This window comes from Sphaeramia orbicularis, chromosome 11 (assembly GCF_902148855.1).
Source record: "Sphaeramia orbicularis chromosome 11, fSphaOr1.1, whole genome shotgun sequence".
NCBI classification, from domain to species: domain Eukaryota; kingdom Metazoa; phylum Chordata; class Actinopteri; order Kurtiformes; family Apogonidae; genus Sphaeramia; species Sphaeramia orbicularis.
The window spans coordinates 2,389,999-2,412,605 of record NC_043967.1 but is presented as its reverse complement, the minus strand read 5'-3'; the positions used below and the strand labels follow the sequence as shown (position 1 = coordinate 2,412,605).

General features: G+C 40.9%; 1 protein-coding gene across 1 annotated transcript; it reads right to left on the bottom strand.

Annotated features, from left to right (window-relative positions):
- Nucleotides 1-792: 792 nt before the first annotated feature.
- Nucleotides 793-19,767, bottom strand: s100v2 (S100 calcium binding protein V2). The gene is made up of 3 exons (XM_030146741.1): nucleotides 19,607-19,767; nucleotides 5,782-5,913; nucleotides 793-2,521 (listed from the first exon to the last, which is right to left on the bottom strand). Exons 1-3 carry the CDS (start codon nucleotides 19,613-19,615, stop codon nucleotides 2,351-2,353), a joined length of 312 nt encoding a protein of 103 aa, XP_030002601.1. The 5' UTR covers nucleotides 19,616-19,767; the 3' UTR covers nucleotides 793-2,350.
- Nucleotides 19,768-22,607: the final 2,840 nt, after the last annotated feature.

Genomic DNA, 22,607 nt, shown 5'->3' with positions numbered 1-22,607 from the left:
AAAAAACAAAAAACCCAAGTCATTGAATTTCCTAACATGGGAATTTGGAAACAGTGGAGTTGTGTGTGCACAACGATCAGCTTCATGGATAATTGGTATGGTTCGTTTCTGCAGTAGAATTATTGGATTAGTTATTGTTTTGAAGGTGGATCCCCACAGCTCCACACAGTTAAACAGGTAAGGTTGAAAAATTGAACAATAAATGGTATAATGGTTCATTTGCACAACTTATTCAAGGAAAAGCAAAAAGTATTGTTACGATATTGATGTTTCTTTCAATAAAAGTTCTAGTTGCACCGTTACAATATTGTTGGGGTTGAGGGGGGACTGGAGATTTTTCATCGTCCAAAGGGGGGCCTCACAGAAAAAGACTGAGAACCACTGGCCTACAGGGATTTTACTGGAGCTTGTTTTTTGGGGAGAATGGACAAAAAAAATGCACCTAATGATGTCCCAGAACATAATCAAAGACACACAAACACTGTTTGTCTTACAGACCTAAGACAATGTTGTTTTTAAGCAGAGACTGGATACAATGCAAAGGAAGGTGTGGCTTCAGACATTGACTATGTTTTGAATGAATGTGTATGGGAAGAATCAAAGTGTTAGTTTAGAAACACTGACAACCAAACTGAAATAGAGGATTTCTGCAGAAAAAAACACCTAAAAGCTAGGAAATCTGTGGCTTCTAAATAATGTTGTTCTCTGTTTCCGTTGTCTGTCTAGTGTTCACAGTTATAACATGTGTTTTTCATATTGAATCAGTGAATAATGAAACAATTACAGAGCAAGTAATGGTGCTTTCTTTCCATGTTTATTACATCACATCAGTTGTGGTGACACATAGCTCAGAAGAGAGAGAAATTAAAAAAATATAAATACATACAAAGTGTAAAAACACACGGGGTAAGTATAAAGGGACTATAAGGCACATAGGGTGTGTTTGAGGTGTTTCTTTTATGTTTGTACACTGTAGTGTTATTGACACATTTGAGATCAAACAGATAATTAGTGTTCCATACTTTACTTATAGATTCAGGCAAAATTAATACTGGATGTTAATTTTATGTTATCACTGCTAACATAGCAACAATTCTGACAAAAACTCAACTTGTATTTCTTTCATAATGTGACCTTGTGTTTAATGTTGTAGGTTTCTCACTAATGTGCCTTATTTGCATTTATGTGATTTGACATTAAAAAAACACTTAGACAACTGTAATGATTTTAGCTTGGTCTTTATTAGACACTGACATGACTGTTGCTATGCAGATGTTTTATTCCATTTCCTAAGCTCATTATCTTTTATCTTTTACCGCTAATGCATTAATTTTATGTATGTCTGTGAAGTGATGATGCCACAGCAGTGGGTTATTTATCCTCCTGTTCCTGTTTCTAATAGTTGGTCCCTTTAAAGTGAAACACTGACGTTAACTGATGTAGTCACACTGAGATGATTAAAGCCAGAATTAAGCATAAGCAGCAATACAAGTATACTTTAGACTGATCAGAATATGGTACCCCTTTTCCTCCAACAAAAATGTAGTGTTGGTTTTGGGCTGGTGCGATTCTTGGTTCAATGTTCAACCTTCTAAGAACCAGTTTGTTTTTCGAGCAGCTGAAATCCACCTTATAGAAATGTTATTCCATTACCTAATGCTTCTGCACATGTTCATGGGGGAATACTGCTACTGCTATCGACTAGATTACCATTTTCAAAATACTACAGTTGTTGGGTCATAAGATGTAGCTTTAAAATGTTCTTAAGCAACATCGTAGTTGTTGAAATTTCAAATCTGAAGTCAATTTATCAGCCGCCTTGAAAAATGTTTTAAGAATGTTTTAATGTTAGGAGCTTCCATTAATGTCTAACTAGCACGTTTCCCAGGTAAATTCAAGACCAAGCAGTCTGTCGCCCACTGTCAACAGCCCTTTGGGAAATGTATGTTCCCTTACCCAGAAAGAATTCAGTTTGTCTCTTACACGAACTTGACCATCCTATGAACCTTTATCTGGTCTTGTTTGTAACAGTCCTGCCCTGAACCGCTGATTTAAGCTGTAAGCACTGGCTGCGAACCACACACTGAACCACCTTGGTGGAAACAGGGTATCATCAGGAGATTGAAGAGTTTAAAGCTAGTATGAGTTTGAAGAAACATGTTGCAGGAGGATGATGAAAGGCCTGCAGGTTGGTAAGATGAGATCATAGCATTTTAAAAAAAGTCACGTTTTAAACATAAATGTTGGAGACTAATTTATGATGATGAGACTTTGCTTTGCCTCGACTTGTGCTTTGACTGATGTGTGTGTTCCATGTGATGTAGTGGTTTTCCTCTCCAAGTCTGGTTGATCACAGCAGGATGCAGCTGCATGATGAGCCTGGGTTTCCGCTCAGAAGGCCATGCTGTGAGGTGGCCACATTCTGGATCAGGGTCCAGAAATGCTTGAATGAGATTCCCTCTCCATCGCCTACACCCATCTTCTGTAGGATCTCAGATAGTCCCTGGTCTGTGCCACAGCCCTGTGAGAACAAACCACAACACTGTAAAAACCTACTGCAGTATGCCAAAGGTCCTACATGCAGTTTCTGTTGGATCTTTTCAAACACCCTCACAAATCAGAGCTAAGATCTAACCACCCCACATCCAACAGGTCTCACCTTCCGTTCACATCCTAGAAATAGAACACATCTTTGGATTCAGATCCATCTGGGGTGGACCACCCTCAGTGCAAACGCTGTCTGTGGACACACACATTTAATAACCTAACCCTAACCACTACAATATGGAGTTACATCCATACATCCCAACTACACTTTGAAATATTCAACTGCAAATAACAGTTGTGCATTTCAGATCTAAATTTTCAAGCTGCAGTCCTCGGCCATTTTGTGGTGTCTTTAGGCAGAGATATTTTAATTCAAGTGGTCTGATGAGTAACTAGAATCCTACCATCTGTGGATTCAGGCTGTAGATAATCTACCCACAGTGGGAGGTTTTCACAGAGGTTCAAGTTAACTGTGGAGTAACTGATTACTACTCACATTCTGTCCACTGCTCTACTCTGAAACTCACTGTTCTTTGTAGTGTTGATGTGATTTTCCTTTATTATTTTTCTTACTGTGTTTGTACTTGAGTTTTGTAACTGCTTTTTGGAGTTCAAGCAGGTGCCAAGAAGCAGCTGGACTCTACTTTGAAACTCCACACAGACCCTTGGTGTCACGGGTTCTTGTTTCCCAGGTTCAAAAAATGATGGCTCAGTCTCTAAACTATTTTCTATGATTTTATTCAGCACCACTCCAACCAGAATAAACGTGAAAAATTAATTACAGTACAAAAACAAAAGTTTATACAAGGGAAAAAAACATCCACCCTCACAGGAAGTCCACAGTCATGAGACCAAACCCTATCTGCCCCGCTGAAAGAAAAAAACCCTCATTATGTATCCTTAGCCCCTCCCCTGGGCATACCAAATCAATGAAAGAGAGGGTTTTAACAAAAACTCCAAAGCTAAGAAAAAAAGTAATTTACCAAATAATAACATTCATTAACAGAGATATTATTCCATCAAAATGCCCTTCATGTGGCCTTTACTTTAAATGTAAATAACATGAAAACCAACACAATTGAATAAACAGGGAAAAAACATAAACCTGTCTAAGTCACCTGACTTCTAACGGCGCGCCACAATGCGCCATAAAAGGGTTAACCAGGAAGGGCCCCAGTTCACCATCCACGGTGGTGAACAGCGGCGGAGGACACGGCAGCATCAGCGTCCGGGTGAGTCTGTGAGTTTGTGAGTCTGTAAGTCTGAGTGTAGGCGTCGAGTGTGCCCCTCGAACGCACTACTAACTGGGGAATAAAACAGTTCAGAAAGGAGGGATATGGGGAGAAACTACTCTCCAGCACGTCCATTGTAGCGTGGCTCTGTGGGACACTGGCGCTCTACACATGCCGCCTCCTGTCACAGAGACACAGGGAAAACACACCGTGCGAGCGACAGTGACGTGACGCCTGTGGCCGCTCCATCACACTTGGTGAGTGGACACAGCGGCGTGAAAAAGCCCTAATCATCTATATTTATCTTTTGTCTTTTGATTTGGACTGAGAGGAGAGAGTTCCAAAAGGAAGGTACAGTCATGCTCATAAGTTTACATACCTTAGCAGAATTTGTGATTCTTTGGCCATTTTTCAGAGAATATGAATGATAAGACATAAACTTTTCTTCAACTTGTGGCTAGTGGTTGGGTGAAGCCATTTATCATCAAACAAATGTGTTTGCTCTTTTTAAATTATACTGACAACAGAAACTATCCAAATGACCCTGATCCAAAGTGGACATACCCTAGTTCTTAATCCTCTGTACCGGCCCCTTTAACTTCAATGACCTCTTTAAGTCTTTTGTGGTAGCTGTGGATGAGCCTCTTTATTTTCTCAGATGCTAAAGCTGTCCATTCTTCTTTGCAAAACACCTTCAGTTCCTTTAAGATTGAGGGTTTTCTTGCATGAACTGCATATTTCAGACCTCCCCAAAGTGGCTCAATGATATTAAGGTCAGGAGACCTAGATGGCCCCTCCTTCATCTTCACTTTTTTCTGCTGGAGCCAATGACAGGTGGACTTGGCCTTGTGTTTTGGGTCATTGTCATGTTGGAACATCCAAGACTGTCCCATGCACATTCTGTCAGGGTATGGCAGTGGTTTCCAACATTTTTTGGCTGGTGACCCCATTTTAAGATCACAGATTTCTGGCAACCCAGACATTCAAAACTGAGACTTTTTTTTTTTTTTTTCTAAAATTAATTTGTTTTTGATCATGTAATAGTTTGCTATACTACAGTACGTTGCAAATGAAAGTTAATTTTAGAGGACATTTAGTCTATATAATGTATATTATAATAAATGGATGCAGTAAATCCAGGTGTAGATTACTGCACAAAGGGAGAGTTGGATTTACCTTGGTCATTATATGTACAGTCAGTCCAGCTGTGATTTACAAGGAGGACAATTAATACTGAACAAACAAGAACTCAAACTATGAATTATGAAAGAGCTGCAGCATCTGAAACTGACCACAATGAACATTTGACAGATAAACAGAACCACAGTGCTGCAGTTTCACACTCATGTTTGTCATGTCTGTTATGGATTGGGATTGTCTGTTAACTCACCATATATTTTTTATTAGCATTTTTTTTTAAATCAATTACTAGAAATTTCAGGCGACCCCATTTGAATTCCACATGACCCCACGTGGCGTCCCGACCCCAAGGTTGAAAAACACTGGGGTATGGAAACTTATGAGCACATCTGTATATATTTTCCCCATGATTTTAAAAGTATGTGAGTATTTCAAGTCGTCAGTGTGAACAAACCTGTCCCTTTCATCATTACTTTTACTATTATTTTGGTGGTTTTGATTGTTGACTACAGTCATGTGTTTGTTGAATTTTGCTGCTGTCAATGTTTAAAGATGAAATCACTTGACCTTCTTTACAGTATTGGAGTGACATCCTCCAGAGCTGGCACAAACCTCATTCATTAATGATGCAAAAGTCACATGAATATTTGGGATTGCATCGCAAAACATCAGATCTGATACAGGGCATAGATCTGATATGTACGGGGCTCTGATCAGAACTGAAGAACTGATCAGAACAAAAGATTCCATATAAGTTGCGCTGCCACGATAACTTCATGAACCTGATTACATATCAGTGTATGGTCCAATTCAGGCTAGTTTAGCCTACAGTCTGAACACAGCCTAAGTGTTGCAGTCTTACCTTAACCAGGTTGGGGAGCTGGGATGATAAAAGCCCTTTGAATTCATCCGTTTTCAGGGTGGAACCATTGTCGGCTGAAGCAGAGTGGAACTGTGTGACCAGTGTGTTGATGGCCTGTTCCAGGTCTGAGTACTGGGAACAAAAGAACAGGGAAGAAGGAAGGGTTCAGTCATGAAATACAGCCGCCAGGCCATTCCTCCACATAGATTTAACACGACTCCAAAAGGCCTGAAGTTCTAGTTTAAGTTCAGGTACAGTAGGTACAGGCATGAGATTCACAAAAGCAAAAGGAAACAAACAGGGCTCCAACTGTTTAAACTGAAATAAACTGACATATACAAGGACGCCTGCCTGGGCCCCTCTCCAAAAGCTCTTCAGCTTCCAAGGGTGTCCCATTTCACATACTGTAAATGCAAAATGTAAAGTCTTTACACTTGGTTCTTTTTAATATACTGTATACGTGAATAAATAAATGAATGAATGAATGAATGAATGAATACAGACTGGGATCTAAATTGTGTTTGTTGGAGTCAAAGTCACTTTACATATAATTTATACTTTGCAAACATCAAAATAAACAAATCCTGAACACAGTTCTGATGGTTTTTGCAACACTAGCTCAGGGGCTCCCAAAGAGGGGGTCGTGACCGTCGCCAACAGGGGATCATATGTTGATCTTCAGAATTCTCTTGATGTGTCCCCCAATGTGGTCCCAACAGATTAATAATGGCATTGTGTCAGTGGTAAAGTGAAGATTAGAAGTTCACTTCACAAGCCTTAAGCAGCAGAGGAAGCCATTTTCCTACGTAAGTGCAAGGCACAGAACAATAGCACATACTGAACAACTTGAAATCCTCAAACAGGTAAGGCGTTGTTCCACCTACAGGGTTGCCTAATGGTGTCACATTAATAAAAAACAAAAAGGCCAATAAATGCTGTAAAACAAACACATTAACTTAAATAAACACCAACACAAACCCCGCCTTGAACCCCTGTACCACAGCCCTATAAAGAGAGGTACGACATGCTTTGATGTTGCCGCTCCGGTGATCACATGGTTCATGTAAGCCTGAATAGTTCCAAACAAGCAAAGCATGGTCATGTTCTTCTATGGGACAAACAGCAGTGAACATGGTACATCTGAAAATAAACCACACACAACTGTTGTGTCACTACTGTGTGTACTGGTGTGTGTGTTCTACTTCTGAGTAGTGGCGCTGACCACTGAAAGGACTGACTTTATTACTGTGAAAACTGAAATTTTGGGGGCAAAGGTTCATGTTAGCATGGGTAGGCTACTTATATGAGTGGTGCTAACTTTATGAGTTCATTCATTCTGCAGTTGTACTGTACTCATAAGGAGACAGACAATTTACCATTTTTCAGTTTTACTATTATTGGACTGAGGTCCAATCAGAAAACAGTGGTTATCTGTGAACGCTGTGTGTCTGCCAAGATCTGCTCTGATAACACACACAATAATGGCATTGACCAACGGTTGATGGCTCATAAAATGTCCTACTGACAAAGATTTATCAGATTTGTCAGTCGTTTTGTAATTTGCATCATGTTGTAAGTTCGCCTCTACGACATCCAGATCAATTTAATCCAAAATAGACAAAACAATAACTTGGTTCATACGACGCATCAAAAATACAAGCTGATGAAAACAATGTAAAAGATAAAATAAGACAAATATGGAGAACAGGATGTCGTTTAAGACAGACTAAACACAGGTAGAATCACTGATTTAGTGCTTCTTTTGTTCATTTGTTTTAATGCTGAAACCATCATCACAACATCAGACAAATTCATTTGGTAAAACTAAAACTAATTTGCACATTCAAGTAAAGCAAAATTTCTTTTTTCATTTCAAGTTAAAAGTTACATTAATATGACACAAAATTCAGTTTGTTTTGTACATAAACAGCTACTAGATTGTCCTCCAAAGACTTAATTTTGACTTTTATAGTAACAGTGTCCTCTGAATGAGCCGGGTTACAGCTGCATTACAGATTTACAGATCCAGGCCATGACCATAATGGTGTGTGTGTATGTATGTATGTATATATATATATATATATATATATATATATATATATATATATATATATATATATATATATATATATATATATATATATAAATAAAACCCCTAGTCACCCTACACCTTTCTTTTCTCTTTAACCCTTGAACTGCTCATGTCAGTGGTCCATCCTCCAGACCCAGGGTCTACTCCAGGTTTGAACCTGTTAAAGGTAGTTTTTACTTCCACTGTGTTTCCACCTAGTGTTTACTCCTGGAGGATTCTGTTGGTGTCTGTGAATTGGTTTAAGAGTCTGGTTTAGACCAGATCTAAATGGAAAGTGATACAAATGACAGAATAATATGAACTGATATTTATTGGTGCCCTAATTACAATATCAGTCAAAATAATCCAAACATATTGTTTGCATTATATGGAGTGCTATTTTTCATCTGTATTTCTTGTGTTTTTCAGCAGAGCGGCAGTACATGGCAGTTAGTAGAAGTCCATTAAACAAAGCCACCAAACTGAGATACAGCTGAAGCTGAGTCCAATAAGAACCCACAGGTGGAAGCAGAAGTCTAAAGCATCATCTGATCAGTTTCACACTAACACTGACATTTTGACTCCTTCACCAATAGTGTTAAAATACCAGGTTTTCATTAAAGAAAATGAAAATGACAGCACATATTAAGTTACAGTGTGGTTTACCAGGTGTCTATTTCAAGTCTTTTCAGGACTGTGGCATTTTCCCATTCAGTCGAGTTTTATAACATTAAAATAAACCTACGTACCACAACCTGAAGGAGGACTGAGCAATAAAACAATAATAGTTGTTGTGATATAATTTTACATCATGTTGCAATAGGCTATAAGTTTACATTAAAATGTGAATGGTTTTTTTTAGCAATCAACTGCTATGATTAGCAAGTTTCTCTTTTGTTTTCAGGGTTTATTTCATTCACATTTTTGTTTCAGTATTTCATCTCGCTGAGTAAGAACTCAGATTGGATCATGGATGATCTGCACTTTTCCATCTCTCTCCTAAATTCATCAAAATACTGGTTGAGTTTTGTCAAAGATGGCCACAGTTGTAAAATATTTAAGCAGCTCTTTCCTGAAGCACAGTCTGACTCAAAGCTGAGTTAATAATGCAGAACATGTCAGACGTTCACAGTAGAAGTTTAAGTTATACAAGAATAAGTTACTCAAGTATAAGTGATCTCTGAGAAGGAAAGGCCTGGCAGACATGATGACAGAAGTTTATACAGTCACATGACACCCCAGCGCTGACAGTGTCTATGGAGACAATATTGACTCTGGAAACCATTCAACTATTAGCCTGGGCACATAATGTGTTTATTAAAATGAACTGTCCCTTTGAACAAACTAACTAACTTCAAACTTCAAAAACTTAAATAAGGAACACAAATGGACCTACACAACTGGATCTACACAACTGGACACACACAACTGGACCTACACAACTGGACACACACAACTGGATCTACACAGCTGGATCAACACAACTGGATCTACACAACTGGATCTACACAACTGGATCTACACAACTGGACCTACACGACTGGATCTACACAACTGGATCTACACAACTGGATCAACACAACTGGACCTACACAACTGGATCTACACAACTGGACCTACACAACTGGATCTACACAACTGGACCTACACAACTGGACCTACACAACTGGATCTACACAACTGAACCTACACAACTGGACCAACACAACTGGACCTACACAACTGGACTGACACAACTGGATCTACACAACTGAACCTACACAACTGGACCAACACAACTGGACCAACACAACTGGACCTACACAACTGGACCTACACAACTGGATCTACACAACTGGACCAACACAACTGGACCTACACAACTGGACTTACACAACTGGACCTACACAACTGGACCTGCACCACTGGATCTACACGACTGGACCTACACAACTGGACCAACACAACTGGACCTACACAACTGGATCTACACAACTGAACCTACACAACTGGACCTACACAACTGGACTTACACAACTGGACCTACACAACTGAATCTACACAACTGGACCTGCACCACTGGATCTACACAACTGGACCAACACAACTGGACCTACACAACTGAACCTACACAACTGGATCTACACAACTGGACCTATACAACTGGACCTACACAACTGAATCTACACAACTGGATCTACACAACTGGATCAACACAACTGGATCTACACAACTGGACCTACACAACTGGACCTACACAACTGGACCTACACAACTGAACCTACACAACTGGATCAACACAACTGGATCTACACAACTGGACCTACACAACTGGACCCACACAACGGGATCTACACAACTGGACCTACACAACTGGACCTACACAACTGGATCTACATAACTGGACCAACACAACTGGACCTACACAACTGGATCAACATAACTGGATCTACACAACTGGACCTACACAACTGGACCTACACAACTGGATCTACATAACTGGACCAACACAACTGAACCTACACAACTGGATCAACACAACTGGACCTACACAACTGGATCTACACAACTGGATCTACACAACTGGACCTACACAACTGGATCTACACAACTGGACCAACACAACTGGATCTACACAACTGGATCTACACAACTGAACCTACACAACTGGATCTACACAACTGGATCTACACAACTGGACCAACACAACTGGATCTACACAACTGGATCTACACAACTGGACCGACACAACTGGATCTACACAACTGGATCTACACAACTGGACCTACACAACTGGATCTACACAACTGGATCTACACAACTGAACCTACACAACTGGACCTACACAACTGGATCTACACAACTGGACCTACACAACTGGATCTACACAACTGAACCTACACAACTGGATCAACACAACTGGACCTATACAACTGGACCTACACAACTGGACCAACACAACTGGATCTACACAACTGGACCTACACAACTGGATCTACACAACTGGACCAACACAACTGGACCTACACAACTGGACCTACACAACTGGATCTACACAACTGGACCTACACAACTGGACCAACACAACTGGACCTACACAACTGGATCTACACAACTGGACCTACACAACTGGACCAACACAACTGGACCTACACAACTGGATCTACACAACTGGACCAACACAACTGGACCTACTAGATGAGAACGTTCCTGAATACTGTGTCATAAACAAGTGAGTCATCTGAAAAAGTGCATCATTATTATTTGAATTAGACAGTGTTGGTTGTACTGGGTCTGTGTTGGGTTTGTGTATGTTGTAACTATAATAGTACATGATTGGATCCTAATGCTGACAGTAGGTGAAGTTTCTCATCAGTTTCTTGTGGGTCTGTGCAGAACCAGTTCAAGTCTACTTCCACTTATTTCATGCATGTGGGTCGACAGCCTTGTCAAAACCACACCCTTGACTTTGAAGAATGAGTGATGAACACAAGCCTGTGCAGGCCCCACACCTCAACTAAACCAGCCCACAACACACTGGGTGCTAGGAACACTATGTCTAGACCAGTGGTTTTCAACTGGTCTAGCTTCAGGACCCACCATCACACCTCAATGACAAGCTGTGACCCAAACTGATACATGTTGAAGTCCTCAAATGTATTTAGTGAAAAGATGGTGTGTTTTGAACCTGAGATAATACAGAATATCACAGTATGCCAACAGAGAAGACAAGTTTAATGATAAACCAAACTGACCAGCAGGTGCTGATGCTACATATGGAAATATTACCTTTAACACTAAATAAGATACATTCAACCAAAACTAAGAAGTGCACTCAATTACAAATTAAAAAGTGCATTCAGTCACTTATTGAAGAATTAAACACACTGAGGTTTTTGTCCTTAGTGTAGGTAAAAGCATATCTGGTATAGTCTGTGTCATACCTGAGTTTCTCCATAATTTGAATCAAAACGTTTGGGTCTTCTTTTATGCTGTGACATGTCTGGTGCTAATTATCATTACAGCCCATTACTGCCACCTACTGTTGGGGAATGTGAATGGACAGCACTCCACTCCATCAAAAATAAAGCACAGGATTTGTTTCTTAACGTTATTTTTTACCCAAAGGGCCGCGACCCACTGAAAATGGGCTTGCGACCCACTTTTGGGTCACGACCCACCAGTTGAGAATCACTGGTCTAGACTATACACAAGATATAATGTTTATTAGAGCAGCATCACTAATTCTACTAAGTACAAAAAATGTTTTATTAAACCTAAAGAAAGCAAATGTCTAAACTTCAACAACCATTGTCTTCTGATTTTCATCAAAAACAGACAAATTAGGTGAGTTTGTATGATGTTCCTTTGTAAAATAAATTAATAAACAAGTGGAGATGTAAGCAGAGATGCTTGACTTTATTATACCCCCACCCTTTTAAAAGCATTGTGTGATTTAGTTTGATGAAGGACAATTACAGACGCAGTCAGCTGAGGTTGTGTTGTCATTACCACTCATTCACACTAAATAAAATACCTGTAGTGAATTTTCACGTACAATCCTAGCGGTTCCGTACAGTAACTTACATCATAGCCCATTGTCAAGTCCATGTTTTTGAGTACTAAGTCGCTGCTCCATCAGTCAGTCATGGTCAGAGACATGTTGCCTCCTTGTCGAGCTGTTCCAGCACTGGTACTGAGCCAGACTGGTTGTATTGTCCCATTACCTGGGCTGAGATGGCCTGGTCCCTGACCCCGTACAGCAGACACCAGTCTAAGATGACACATTATCGGTCACATCTCTAGGACAATGGTGGTGTGTAAAGCTTACGGCTGCACAAAAAAATGCCAACACATGCTTTCCACTCAATCGGTCTCACTGACTGCTACTTGTTTACTCTCACTCAATCACCCAGAATCAGTGGTCACGTTAACTGAAAATACTCTGTCATTAACAGATTTTTTTTTTTTTTAGATTACAGAACAGTCTGAGATCGTCTGTCATCTTGACAGATTTAAAATGCTGAGGATAATCTACCAAAGAAAGTTTTCACACAACACTGGGAACAGAACCTGCTAGCAGGATCACTGCTCTGACTGTCTGTCTGTCTGTCTGACTGTCTGTCTGTCTATCTGTCTGACTGTCTGTCTCTTAACAAAGCATTAAACCATCCATAACAGCCTCCTACCTGTATAGTACCCTACAGCACCATCGTTCACAAGTACACTGAATACAACTCCACAGAGTCCCACACCAGACAAAGAAAATACGAATTTTCGTGGGCACGGGTATAATTAAACAAAATGTGGGTGGGTAGTGGGCAAGGCAGTGAAGAAATAAAAGAAGATTCATGTATGAAAATAATGTGCAGGACATTTAATGATGATCATCTAATTTGACCGTGGTTGGTCCACAGCTGGCTTATTTTATTTTGAAGTGAGCTTCACCTCTGTTTACATCGGTCCAAAGACGTCATTGAGTAGCACATATTAGAGACTTTTTGATGGCGTGCGTTTTAGCCAAAAATAAAACCTCTAAAAGTGAGTTACTGTGTAGACAATGTGTTTCATCATGGGTTGGGTAAGGTTGTGGGTCTAATGTACGCAGGTATGGGCAGGTGAGGGTTTGGAAATGTGGATCTGTGCAGGACTCTGTAACACTGTTATTACTTCAGTCAGATGACTCACCGTTAGTTCAGCTGTAGTAGATCCCCTGTCCAGCTGATGACAAGTATGGATTATTAATCAGTCAGTGTCCAGTCTTGTGTCGTTGTTCAGCTGACTTTAGCCAAAATTAGATGCTACTTTGCTAGCGCAAAATGTGAAGACAGCCAAGTCTCCTTAGTTATTTTAAAAAGCCCAGTAAATGTGATGGCATTGATAAACGCGGTGAAAAAAGAGGGACTGATGCGGTGGAGGATGAAGGACAAGCAAGGAACAGTGCTAATGTTTATCAGCCAGCAGCAGCTACAGTTACTGCATCACTGAGATGATTCTGAACATTAAATACTACTAACTAGAAAAGCACTCGGAGAGCGCAGACCTCCGTCAAGGCTGATCAGTGGCCCCCCCAGTGGGCCCCCCACGCCAAGGAGGTTATGTTTTTGCCAGGGTTCGTTTGTTTGTCTGTCTGTTTGTCTGTCCGTTAGTGTGCAACATAACTCAAAAAGTTATGGACAGATTTGGATGAAATTTTCAGGGTTTGTTGGAAATGGGCCCCCCCGTGGGCCCCCCCACCCCCGATCACCACCAAAATTTTATCATTTCTTCCTTATCCCATTTCCAACAAACCCTGAAAATTTCATCAAAATCTGTCCATAACTTTTTGAGTTATGTTGCACACTAACGGACAGACAGACAGACAAACAAACAAACCCTGGCAAAAACATAACCTCCTTGGCGGAGGTAAATATGTCTCATTATCATTAAAATTCAAATTTGAAATGACAGATAATAATGTGCCATGATTAGGGATGGGAATCATTAAGAATTTAACGATTCCGATTCCATTATCGATTTTGCTTATTGATCCGATTCCTTATCGATTCTCTTATCGATTCTCATTGGGTGAGGGAATAAAAGAGTACAAACGGGTGTGTTTGCATTAACTGTCTTTTATATTTCCATCTAAGAAGAAAATAGAACATATACAATATGTACAAATAATAAGAACAGATGACACCGGGCCGGTTCGGGGGGGGGGGGGGTACAGTGAAAGTGAAACTAAAGACTCTTACTAATTCCTCTATTGCCGCATTTCTACTACATGGAACCGGTGCGACTAGGCTCATCTCCCGTTGTTGTGCACCTCATTTCCTTTCCCTTCTTACCTTCGGAAACTTGTACTTGAGGAGTTATGACGTTTGTTGCCCGCCGCGGAACCGGAACCGGAACCGGCCTGGTGTTCACTCTGCCGCTACATTCACAAGACTCCGCTAAGTAGAGAATCAAATACGTGACATTCATGTAAATGATTCACATGATGTGGACACATGTTTGAGGATATTGGAGGGATTCCACCCTTTAGAAGACATGGAAGCTTTGCCAGTGTTCCAGTGGACCTGGTGTCGTCTGTTTGGACCGTTTCTGCCTCAACGTCATGTTGGCTACGTTCTGACCAAAACAATGCAGCGTACGTGTGACGTCATCGCGCATGTACAACGAAGGCGGAATTGATAAGCAGAATCGTTAAACAGGCAGGCAAACGATTCCAAGGAACCGGTTCTAAAAAAAAAAACAGTTCTTGATTCCCATCCCTAACCACGATGGAAATTTCTACGACCCTGTCCTTCAGAATGATGGACAATAAAAATGTCTAGTGCAACCTCTGACTCACACCGTTCAAACTACAGTCCACTCTGACTCACACTGTTCAAACTACAGTCCACTCTGACTCGCACCACTCAAACTACAATCCACTCTGACTCGCACCACTCAAATTACAGTCCACTCTGACTCACACCACTCAAACTACAGTCCACTCTGACTCGCACCGTTCAAACTACAGTCCACTCTGACTCACACCACTCAAACTACAGTCCACTCTGACTCGCACCGTTCAAACTACAGTCCACTCTGACTCACACCACTCAAACTACAGTCCACTCTGACTCGCACCGTTCAAACTACAGTCCACTCTGACTCGCACCGTTCAAACTACAGTCCACTCTGACTCGCACCACTCAAACTACAGTCCACTCTGACTCACACCACTCAAACTACAGTCCACTCTGACTCACACCACTCAAACTACAGTCCACTCTGACTCACACCGTTCAAACTACAGTCCACTCTGACTCGCACCACTCAAACTACAGTCCACTCTGACTCGCACCGTTCACACTACAGTCCACTCTGACTCGCACCGTTCAAACTACAGTCCACTCTGACTCGCACTACTCAAACTACAGTCCACTCTGACTCGCACCACTCAAACTACAGTCCACTCTGACTCGCACCGTTCAAACTACAGTCCACTCTGACTTGCACCGTTCAAACTACAGTCCACTCTGACTCGCACCACTCAAACTACAGTCCACTCTGACTCGCACCACTCAAACTACAGTCCACTCTGACTCACACCGTTCAAACTACAGTCCACTCTGACTCGCACCACTCAAACTACAGTCCACTCTGACTCACACCACTCAAACTACAGTCCACTCTGACTCGCACCACTCAAATTACAGTCCACTCTGACTCACACCACTCAAACTACAGTCCACTCTGACTCGCACCGTTCAAACTACAGTCCACTCTGACTCACACCACTCAAACTACAGTCCACTCTGACTCGCACCGTTCAAACTACAGTCCACTCTGACTCACACCACTCAAACTACAGTCCACTCTGACTCGCACCGTTCAAACTACAGTCCACTCTGACTCGCACCGTTCAAACTACAGTCCACTCTGACTCGCACCACTCAAACTACAGTCCACTCTGACTCACACCACTCAAACTACAGTCCACTCTGACTCACACCACTCAAACTACAGTCCACTCTGACTCACACCGTTCAAACTACAGTCCACTCTGACTCGCACCACTCAAACTACAGTCCACTCTGACTCGCACCGTTCACACTACAGTCCACTCTGACTCGCACCGTTCAAACTACAGTCCACTCTGACTCGCACTACTCAAACTACAGTCCACTCTGACTCGCACCACTCAAACTACAGTCCACTCTGACTCGCACCGTTCAAACTACAGTCCACTCTGACTTGCACCGTTCAAACTACAGTCCACTCTGACTCGCACCACTCAAACTACAGTCCACTCTGACTCGCACCACTCAAACTACAGTCCACTCTGACTCACACCGTTCAAACTACAGTCCACTCTGACTCGCACCACTCAAACTACAGTCCACTCTGACTCACACCACTCAAACTACAGTCCACTCTGACTCGCACCACTCAAACTACAGTCCACTCTGACTCGCACCACTCAAACTACAGTCCACTCTGACTCACACCGTTCAAACTACAGTCCACTCTGACTCGCACCACTCAAACTACAGTCCACTCTGACTCACACCACTCAAACTACTGATCACCTCTGTGAGCAGCAGAGTTTCAGCTCAGGTAAAGGAGGGGTTTCCCAGTGGTGGGAGTGGCTTGTTGGTGGGGGGAAGTCAACAGGTGAATCATTCATTTTGTCAGTAAACCAGGCTACAATGAGCTAATGAAGGATTCATTTGTTCACAGTTCATAAGAGGGAGGAAAGGGGGAGTTGAGCTGAAACAACAGCAGGGCTGTTGCTGTCCCCACAGGAAACACAGCTCATACAGTGAAGAATTTGATATAAAACAAATGCAGTTCTCTGGATTCGTCTTTGCAGTTCACAGCAGCAGAGATGAGTCAGTGAAGGAGTTAACAGACACAAGGAATCATGACTCACAACTCAGTGAAGTGACTCATGAGTTGAACGTTCACAAATTAACCTCTTGTCTTGTTAGATTTACCAACTTTTCAGACTACAATACCGACATTGTTTTTCAAAATGCACCTTGCCACAAATTTAACTAGTTTAAAATTTGTTTGGAAACTTTTATCAGCTTGTAAAGTGACTCAAATGCTCAAACACACAAGTTTTTACTCTAAATGTTCCCTGTGTCCCTGTCATACAAACCCAGGTCTGTTTGTCAGTGTTTCACACTTCGACACTGTGTTGGTATATTTAGTGATTTTTCAGAACCTCTAGAGACTCTTCATCCAAAAAGCCACTAGTGACAAATCCATCCCCTTTTTCTGCTGTTATTGGAGACTCTGACATGAAAACACGTATCTTCATTTGTCTAAAACAAATCACTGAACATAAATCAGTACCACTGACATTAACAGTTTTCTCTATTGTCTCTTTTTGGTCCATTTCCATTGTTCATGTCGACTGAAAATTACAAATGTTCTGGTTATAAATTTCTATGTTTTACTGTGACTGGTAGTTTCCTAAGTGGACCGTAAGGTTCAAAACCAAACCAAACTGAAGAAAATGAAGAGGAAAAACTAAACCAACAAACAAGCCAATCAATAACTAACTAAGTAACTAAGTAACTAACTAACTAACTAAGTAACTAACTGGTCCAGAGCGTGTTTTTTGGGTCAAGGAGGACGGTTGGTACTGGGACATTAATAAAACCTAGAATTGACAGGGTATGGTTCATTTACAGGTCTAAACATTTTTAAGGTGTTCTTATACTCACTTTTTGCCTCTAACACATTGTTATTCCTGTCTCCTACATCGTCCATTACAATTACATGCACTTTATGGCATATGCAAATTAGGTAACGATGTCATTTAGCAACTAAGACGTGTCAAGTAACAAAGTACAAATATTTTGCTACCTTACTTTAGTACAGATTTTGGTTACCTATACTTTACTGGAGTAAACTTTTTCAGCCGACTTTTTACTTCTACTCCGTACATCCTCTGTTCTTTCTACTCCTTACATTTTAAAACTAGCCTCATTACTCCTACTTCACTTCAGCTTGTTTTCATTCTGGCTTGACATCGTTCAAATTTGAACAAACTATGCAGATAAATGGCTCCATCTGGATAGAGTGGATTTGATTGTGGTTGGATGGTGCTGTTCGTGGGTGGAGGTGGGTGGTGCTGTCTGTGGGTGGGGGTGGATGGTGCTGTTTGTGGGTGGGGGTGGGTGGTGCTGTTTGGAGGTGGGGGTGGATGGTGCTGTTTGTGGGTGGGGGTGGGTTGTGCTGTTTGGAGGTGGGGGTGGATGGTGCTGTTTGTGGGTGGAGGCGGGTGGTGCTGTTTGTGGGTGGAGGTGAGTGGTGCTGTTTGGAGGTGGGGGTGGATGTTGCTGTTTGTGGGTAGATGGTGCTGTTTGTGGGTGGAGGTGAGTGGTGCTGTCTGTGGGTGGAGGTGGGTGGTGCTGTTTGGAGGTGGGGGTGGATGTTGCTGTTTGTGGGTAGATGGTGCTGTTTGTGGGTGGAGGTGAGTGGTGCTGTCTGTGGGTGGAGGTGGGTGGTGCTGTTTGGAGGTGGGGGTGGATGGTGCTGTCTGTGGGTGGAGGTGGGTGGTGCTGTTTGTGGGTGGGGGTGGATGGTGCTGTTTGTGGGTGTCCCAGGGCTTGTGTCCTCGGTGCTGCTGTGTTTTCAGGGAGGGGCAGACTCAGATCCAGATCCAGACTCAGATCCAGACTCAGATCCAGACTCAGATCCAGACTCAGATCCAGATCCAGACTCAGATCCAGACTCAGATCCAGATCCAGATCCAGATCCAGCTGCTGTCTGTTCCTTCTGCTGAACTCATCTGTGGACTAACTGCTGCTAAAGCTGAACTGGCTCTTCCGTGTCCGTGTCACAAAACAGTGACGTTCGAACCCAAATGTTCGGTTCCAGTCTGACTGTTTCTCTTCTGAACTCAGATGGTGCGGCTTCGGCAGGAAACGGTCCAATTATCTGTTCCGTTCGGTTCGTTCAGTCGTAATTCTACACGGATTCAGCCGAAAAACACGGACATGTACTGGATACACAGTAATACTACTACTAGTACTACTGAACACACAGGAAAAGTACTAGTACTACTGAACACACAGGAAAAGTACTAGTACTACTGAACACACAGGAAAAGTACTAGTACTACTGAACACAGGAAAAGTACTAGTACTACTGAACACACAGGAAAAGTACTAGTACTACTGAACACAGGAAAAGTACTGGGAGGTGAAAGTGTGCGTTTGTAAAAGTGTTCTGGAGCCGAACCGAGCCTGAGTCCGTTGTCCCGGTAAAAGTGTGTGTGTTTCTTACCTGGGGCATGTCACCGGTGGTCCTGGTCCTGGTCCTGGTCCTGGTCCTGGTTCTGGTTCTGGGGTCTGTCTGTGTGTGTATGTGTGTGTGTGTGCTGTGTCAGCGGCTGCAGGAATGACTGTGTCACCGCTGGCACCAGGCCTGGACCCGCCCAGAACCACAGCCAGCCCCGGGAGGAGCCGGAACCAGCCCACAGACACACACACACACACACACACACACACACACACACACACACACACATATATATTTCTATATAAGCTGTAAGTGCATAAATCCGTTTGTAAACTCTGCTTTTACGCAATAACTGTCATCGAGTTTCAGCAGGTCTGAGCCTGAGCCTGTTCACTGCACACTCATGTGGAACTCTAATAACTGCATGTTTACACCCAGAGTGTGTTCAGACATTTGAGAAATCACACTGTGAGGGATGACTGGAATTTAGGTTTTCAGAGACTTTTTTTTTTATTTCAAAAAAACAAAAAAACAAAACAAAACAAAAAGCCAAAAGGAGGTAGATGGTGAGTAAGTGAGACTGGGAGGGAAACATGAACAACCACATTCTGTGAAACCAGTTTGACTGAAAACAGAGGGTGGATCTGGGGCAGAGGACACTCAAAGTCAACTTGAACTGAACCACAGCTTCATGCAAACTGAATATGAATGTAAACCTGGATGACAGGAGAGATGAGCTGTAAAATAAAGGCAGGTGTATGAGGGACGTGTCAGACCTGAGTCCAGTATCTGGTCCATCTGTCTGCCTCCCACCACCGTGTCTTTATTTATTTATTTATTTATTTTTTACATCCTCCGACCTACAGCAGCTGTGAGTGGAAGGTGTGGATGATAACCACACCCAGGTCCCATCACATGTGAAGGGGAATGAGAGGCACATGGACAGTAGAATTATACTTCCTATGATTTCACATAACATATATCCTTCCAACACTATTTTGTCTCAATTTTCTGACATGGAAGAAATATATAACTTTTGTCATTCTTGTCCTGAAACTACTCTACACTTATTCTTTCTGTCTTCTAACTTCTGCTCCAAAATTGACAATTACATCATATCTAAAAGTCATGAAAAGATAACTATAACATCCCAAAATGTAATTACATATTTTAAACATGACATTCACAATTTAGAATTTGTTGTAAATTTGATCATTTTATTTGGAAAATTTCATTTACATAAAAACAAAAATATAATAAAACACACCCCAAATTTTAAAATCTTCCTGATGGAATTTGAAAAATATATTAAATCTTTAGAATTGATCTTTAACAAAAAAAAAAAAAAAAAAAAAAAAAAAGCACTAGCACCCTGGCAACTTCTAAACAATTCTTTAAAAAAGACTGAACTTTCTGTTGCATTTATTTATTTATTTTTGTTAGATTTGTTATTTTTATTTATTTATTTATTTTTATTTTTTTTTCTACTATTTTTTTTCTATTCTGCTTTGTGTCTTTAAATCTATACATTATTTTCTTAAACTTATTTGTTCAAATGCTTTTTTCCTTTTTGACATCTTATTGTTTGTTTAAAATTCATGTCTTATATACCCAAATATTTTCAATAAAGTTGAGGGGAAAAAAAGAGGGCAGAAGGACTGGCAAAGAGGGCTTTAACCCATAAAGACCCAGTGGGATTTTTGTGACAGTTCCCAAATGAATTTTTCTCTGTATTTAACATTTTGAAGCAATTTATCACCATTTATTATAATACTATGTTCTGAATTTTGCATTTTTTCCAGTGAAAATCATCTATTTTCCTATGTTTACTTGACTGATCATGTAGATGTTCATAAAAGCTCAGAGAAAAGTCAAAGGTTACTGTACCAAAACAGAAAACAAACAAAAATAAACTGGTGTCTTTTTCAGTAAAATATAGCATTAACAGAACATAAACCATATATTTTCTCTTCTGCCCACTTTACTCAGTTCTGGTTCTAGTTATTGTTTCCATTATAATTATCAATAGGGTGGGTCGTTTATTGTTTGTGTTGTTGACATTATGTTGTGAGGGTCTTCGACATCTTCTTCTTCCTTTGTCTCCCCCCTTCACTCTCTCCTTCTCTTCTCCTCCTTTCTTCTCCTTCCTCCTGTTCCTTCATGTCAGGTCCGGCATCTAAATGTGGTTCAACTAAACTCATAATAAAGACAGTAGAATATCAAGGGGAGCTTCATATACTTTATGAAATTACCCTTTGGCAAAGCAAATGAGTTCAGCACCAAAAGGAGACAGACTACCATTCTGCTGTTAGGATGATGGACAAGACAAGTTAAAAAAAAAAAAGAAAGAAAGAACATAACCCCAGTGTGTCCATCCACTGTCATTGATCCAACTCCATGGGTTTGACTGGGGAGTCAGTGTTGGAGCTCAGGGCTGTCAAACTCAGTTTGGTTCAGGGGCCACATTCAGCCCAATTAGATCTCCAGTGGGCCAGACCAGTAAAATAATGACTTCATAACCTATAAATAATGACACATCCAAGTTTTTCTTTTTGTTTTAGTACAAAATCCCCAATTAAACTATGAAAATATTTACATTTTACAAAAAAGATGGGAATAACCTGAAAAAAACAGAAATTTCATTTGAAAAATTAGTGCAATTTTAACAATATTATGCCTCAACTTATTATTATTTATGCATGTACATTTACACACAGTGTTACATAAACGTTTGGTAACAGGCAGAATATTGTTGAAGTTTGGAACTAAAATTTGAACAATTTCTACAATATTCCATCTGTTATTATTAACACAACTCCAGATCACAGTGGATCCATAAATGCACCAAACATTTAATAACAGGCAGAATATTGTTCAAATTGCACATTTGGGGTTGTTCATCTTTGTTTTTATTTATGTATTTATTTGCATTTTATTGTGAAAGTATAGTTTTGTAAATGTAAATATTTTTACAGTGTAATCTTATTTTTTTCACTTAAATTTTTTTCCACATAATTTTTCACAAAGAAAACTTGTCGTTGTCATT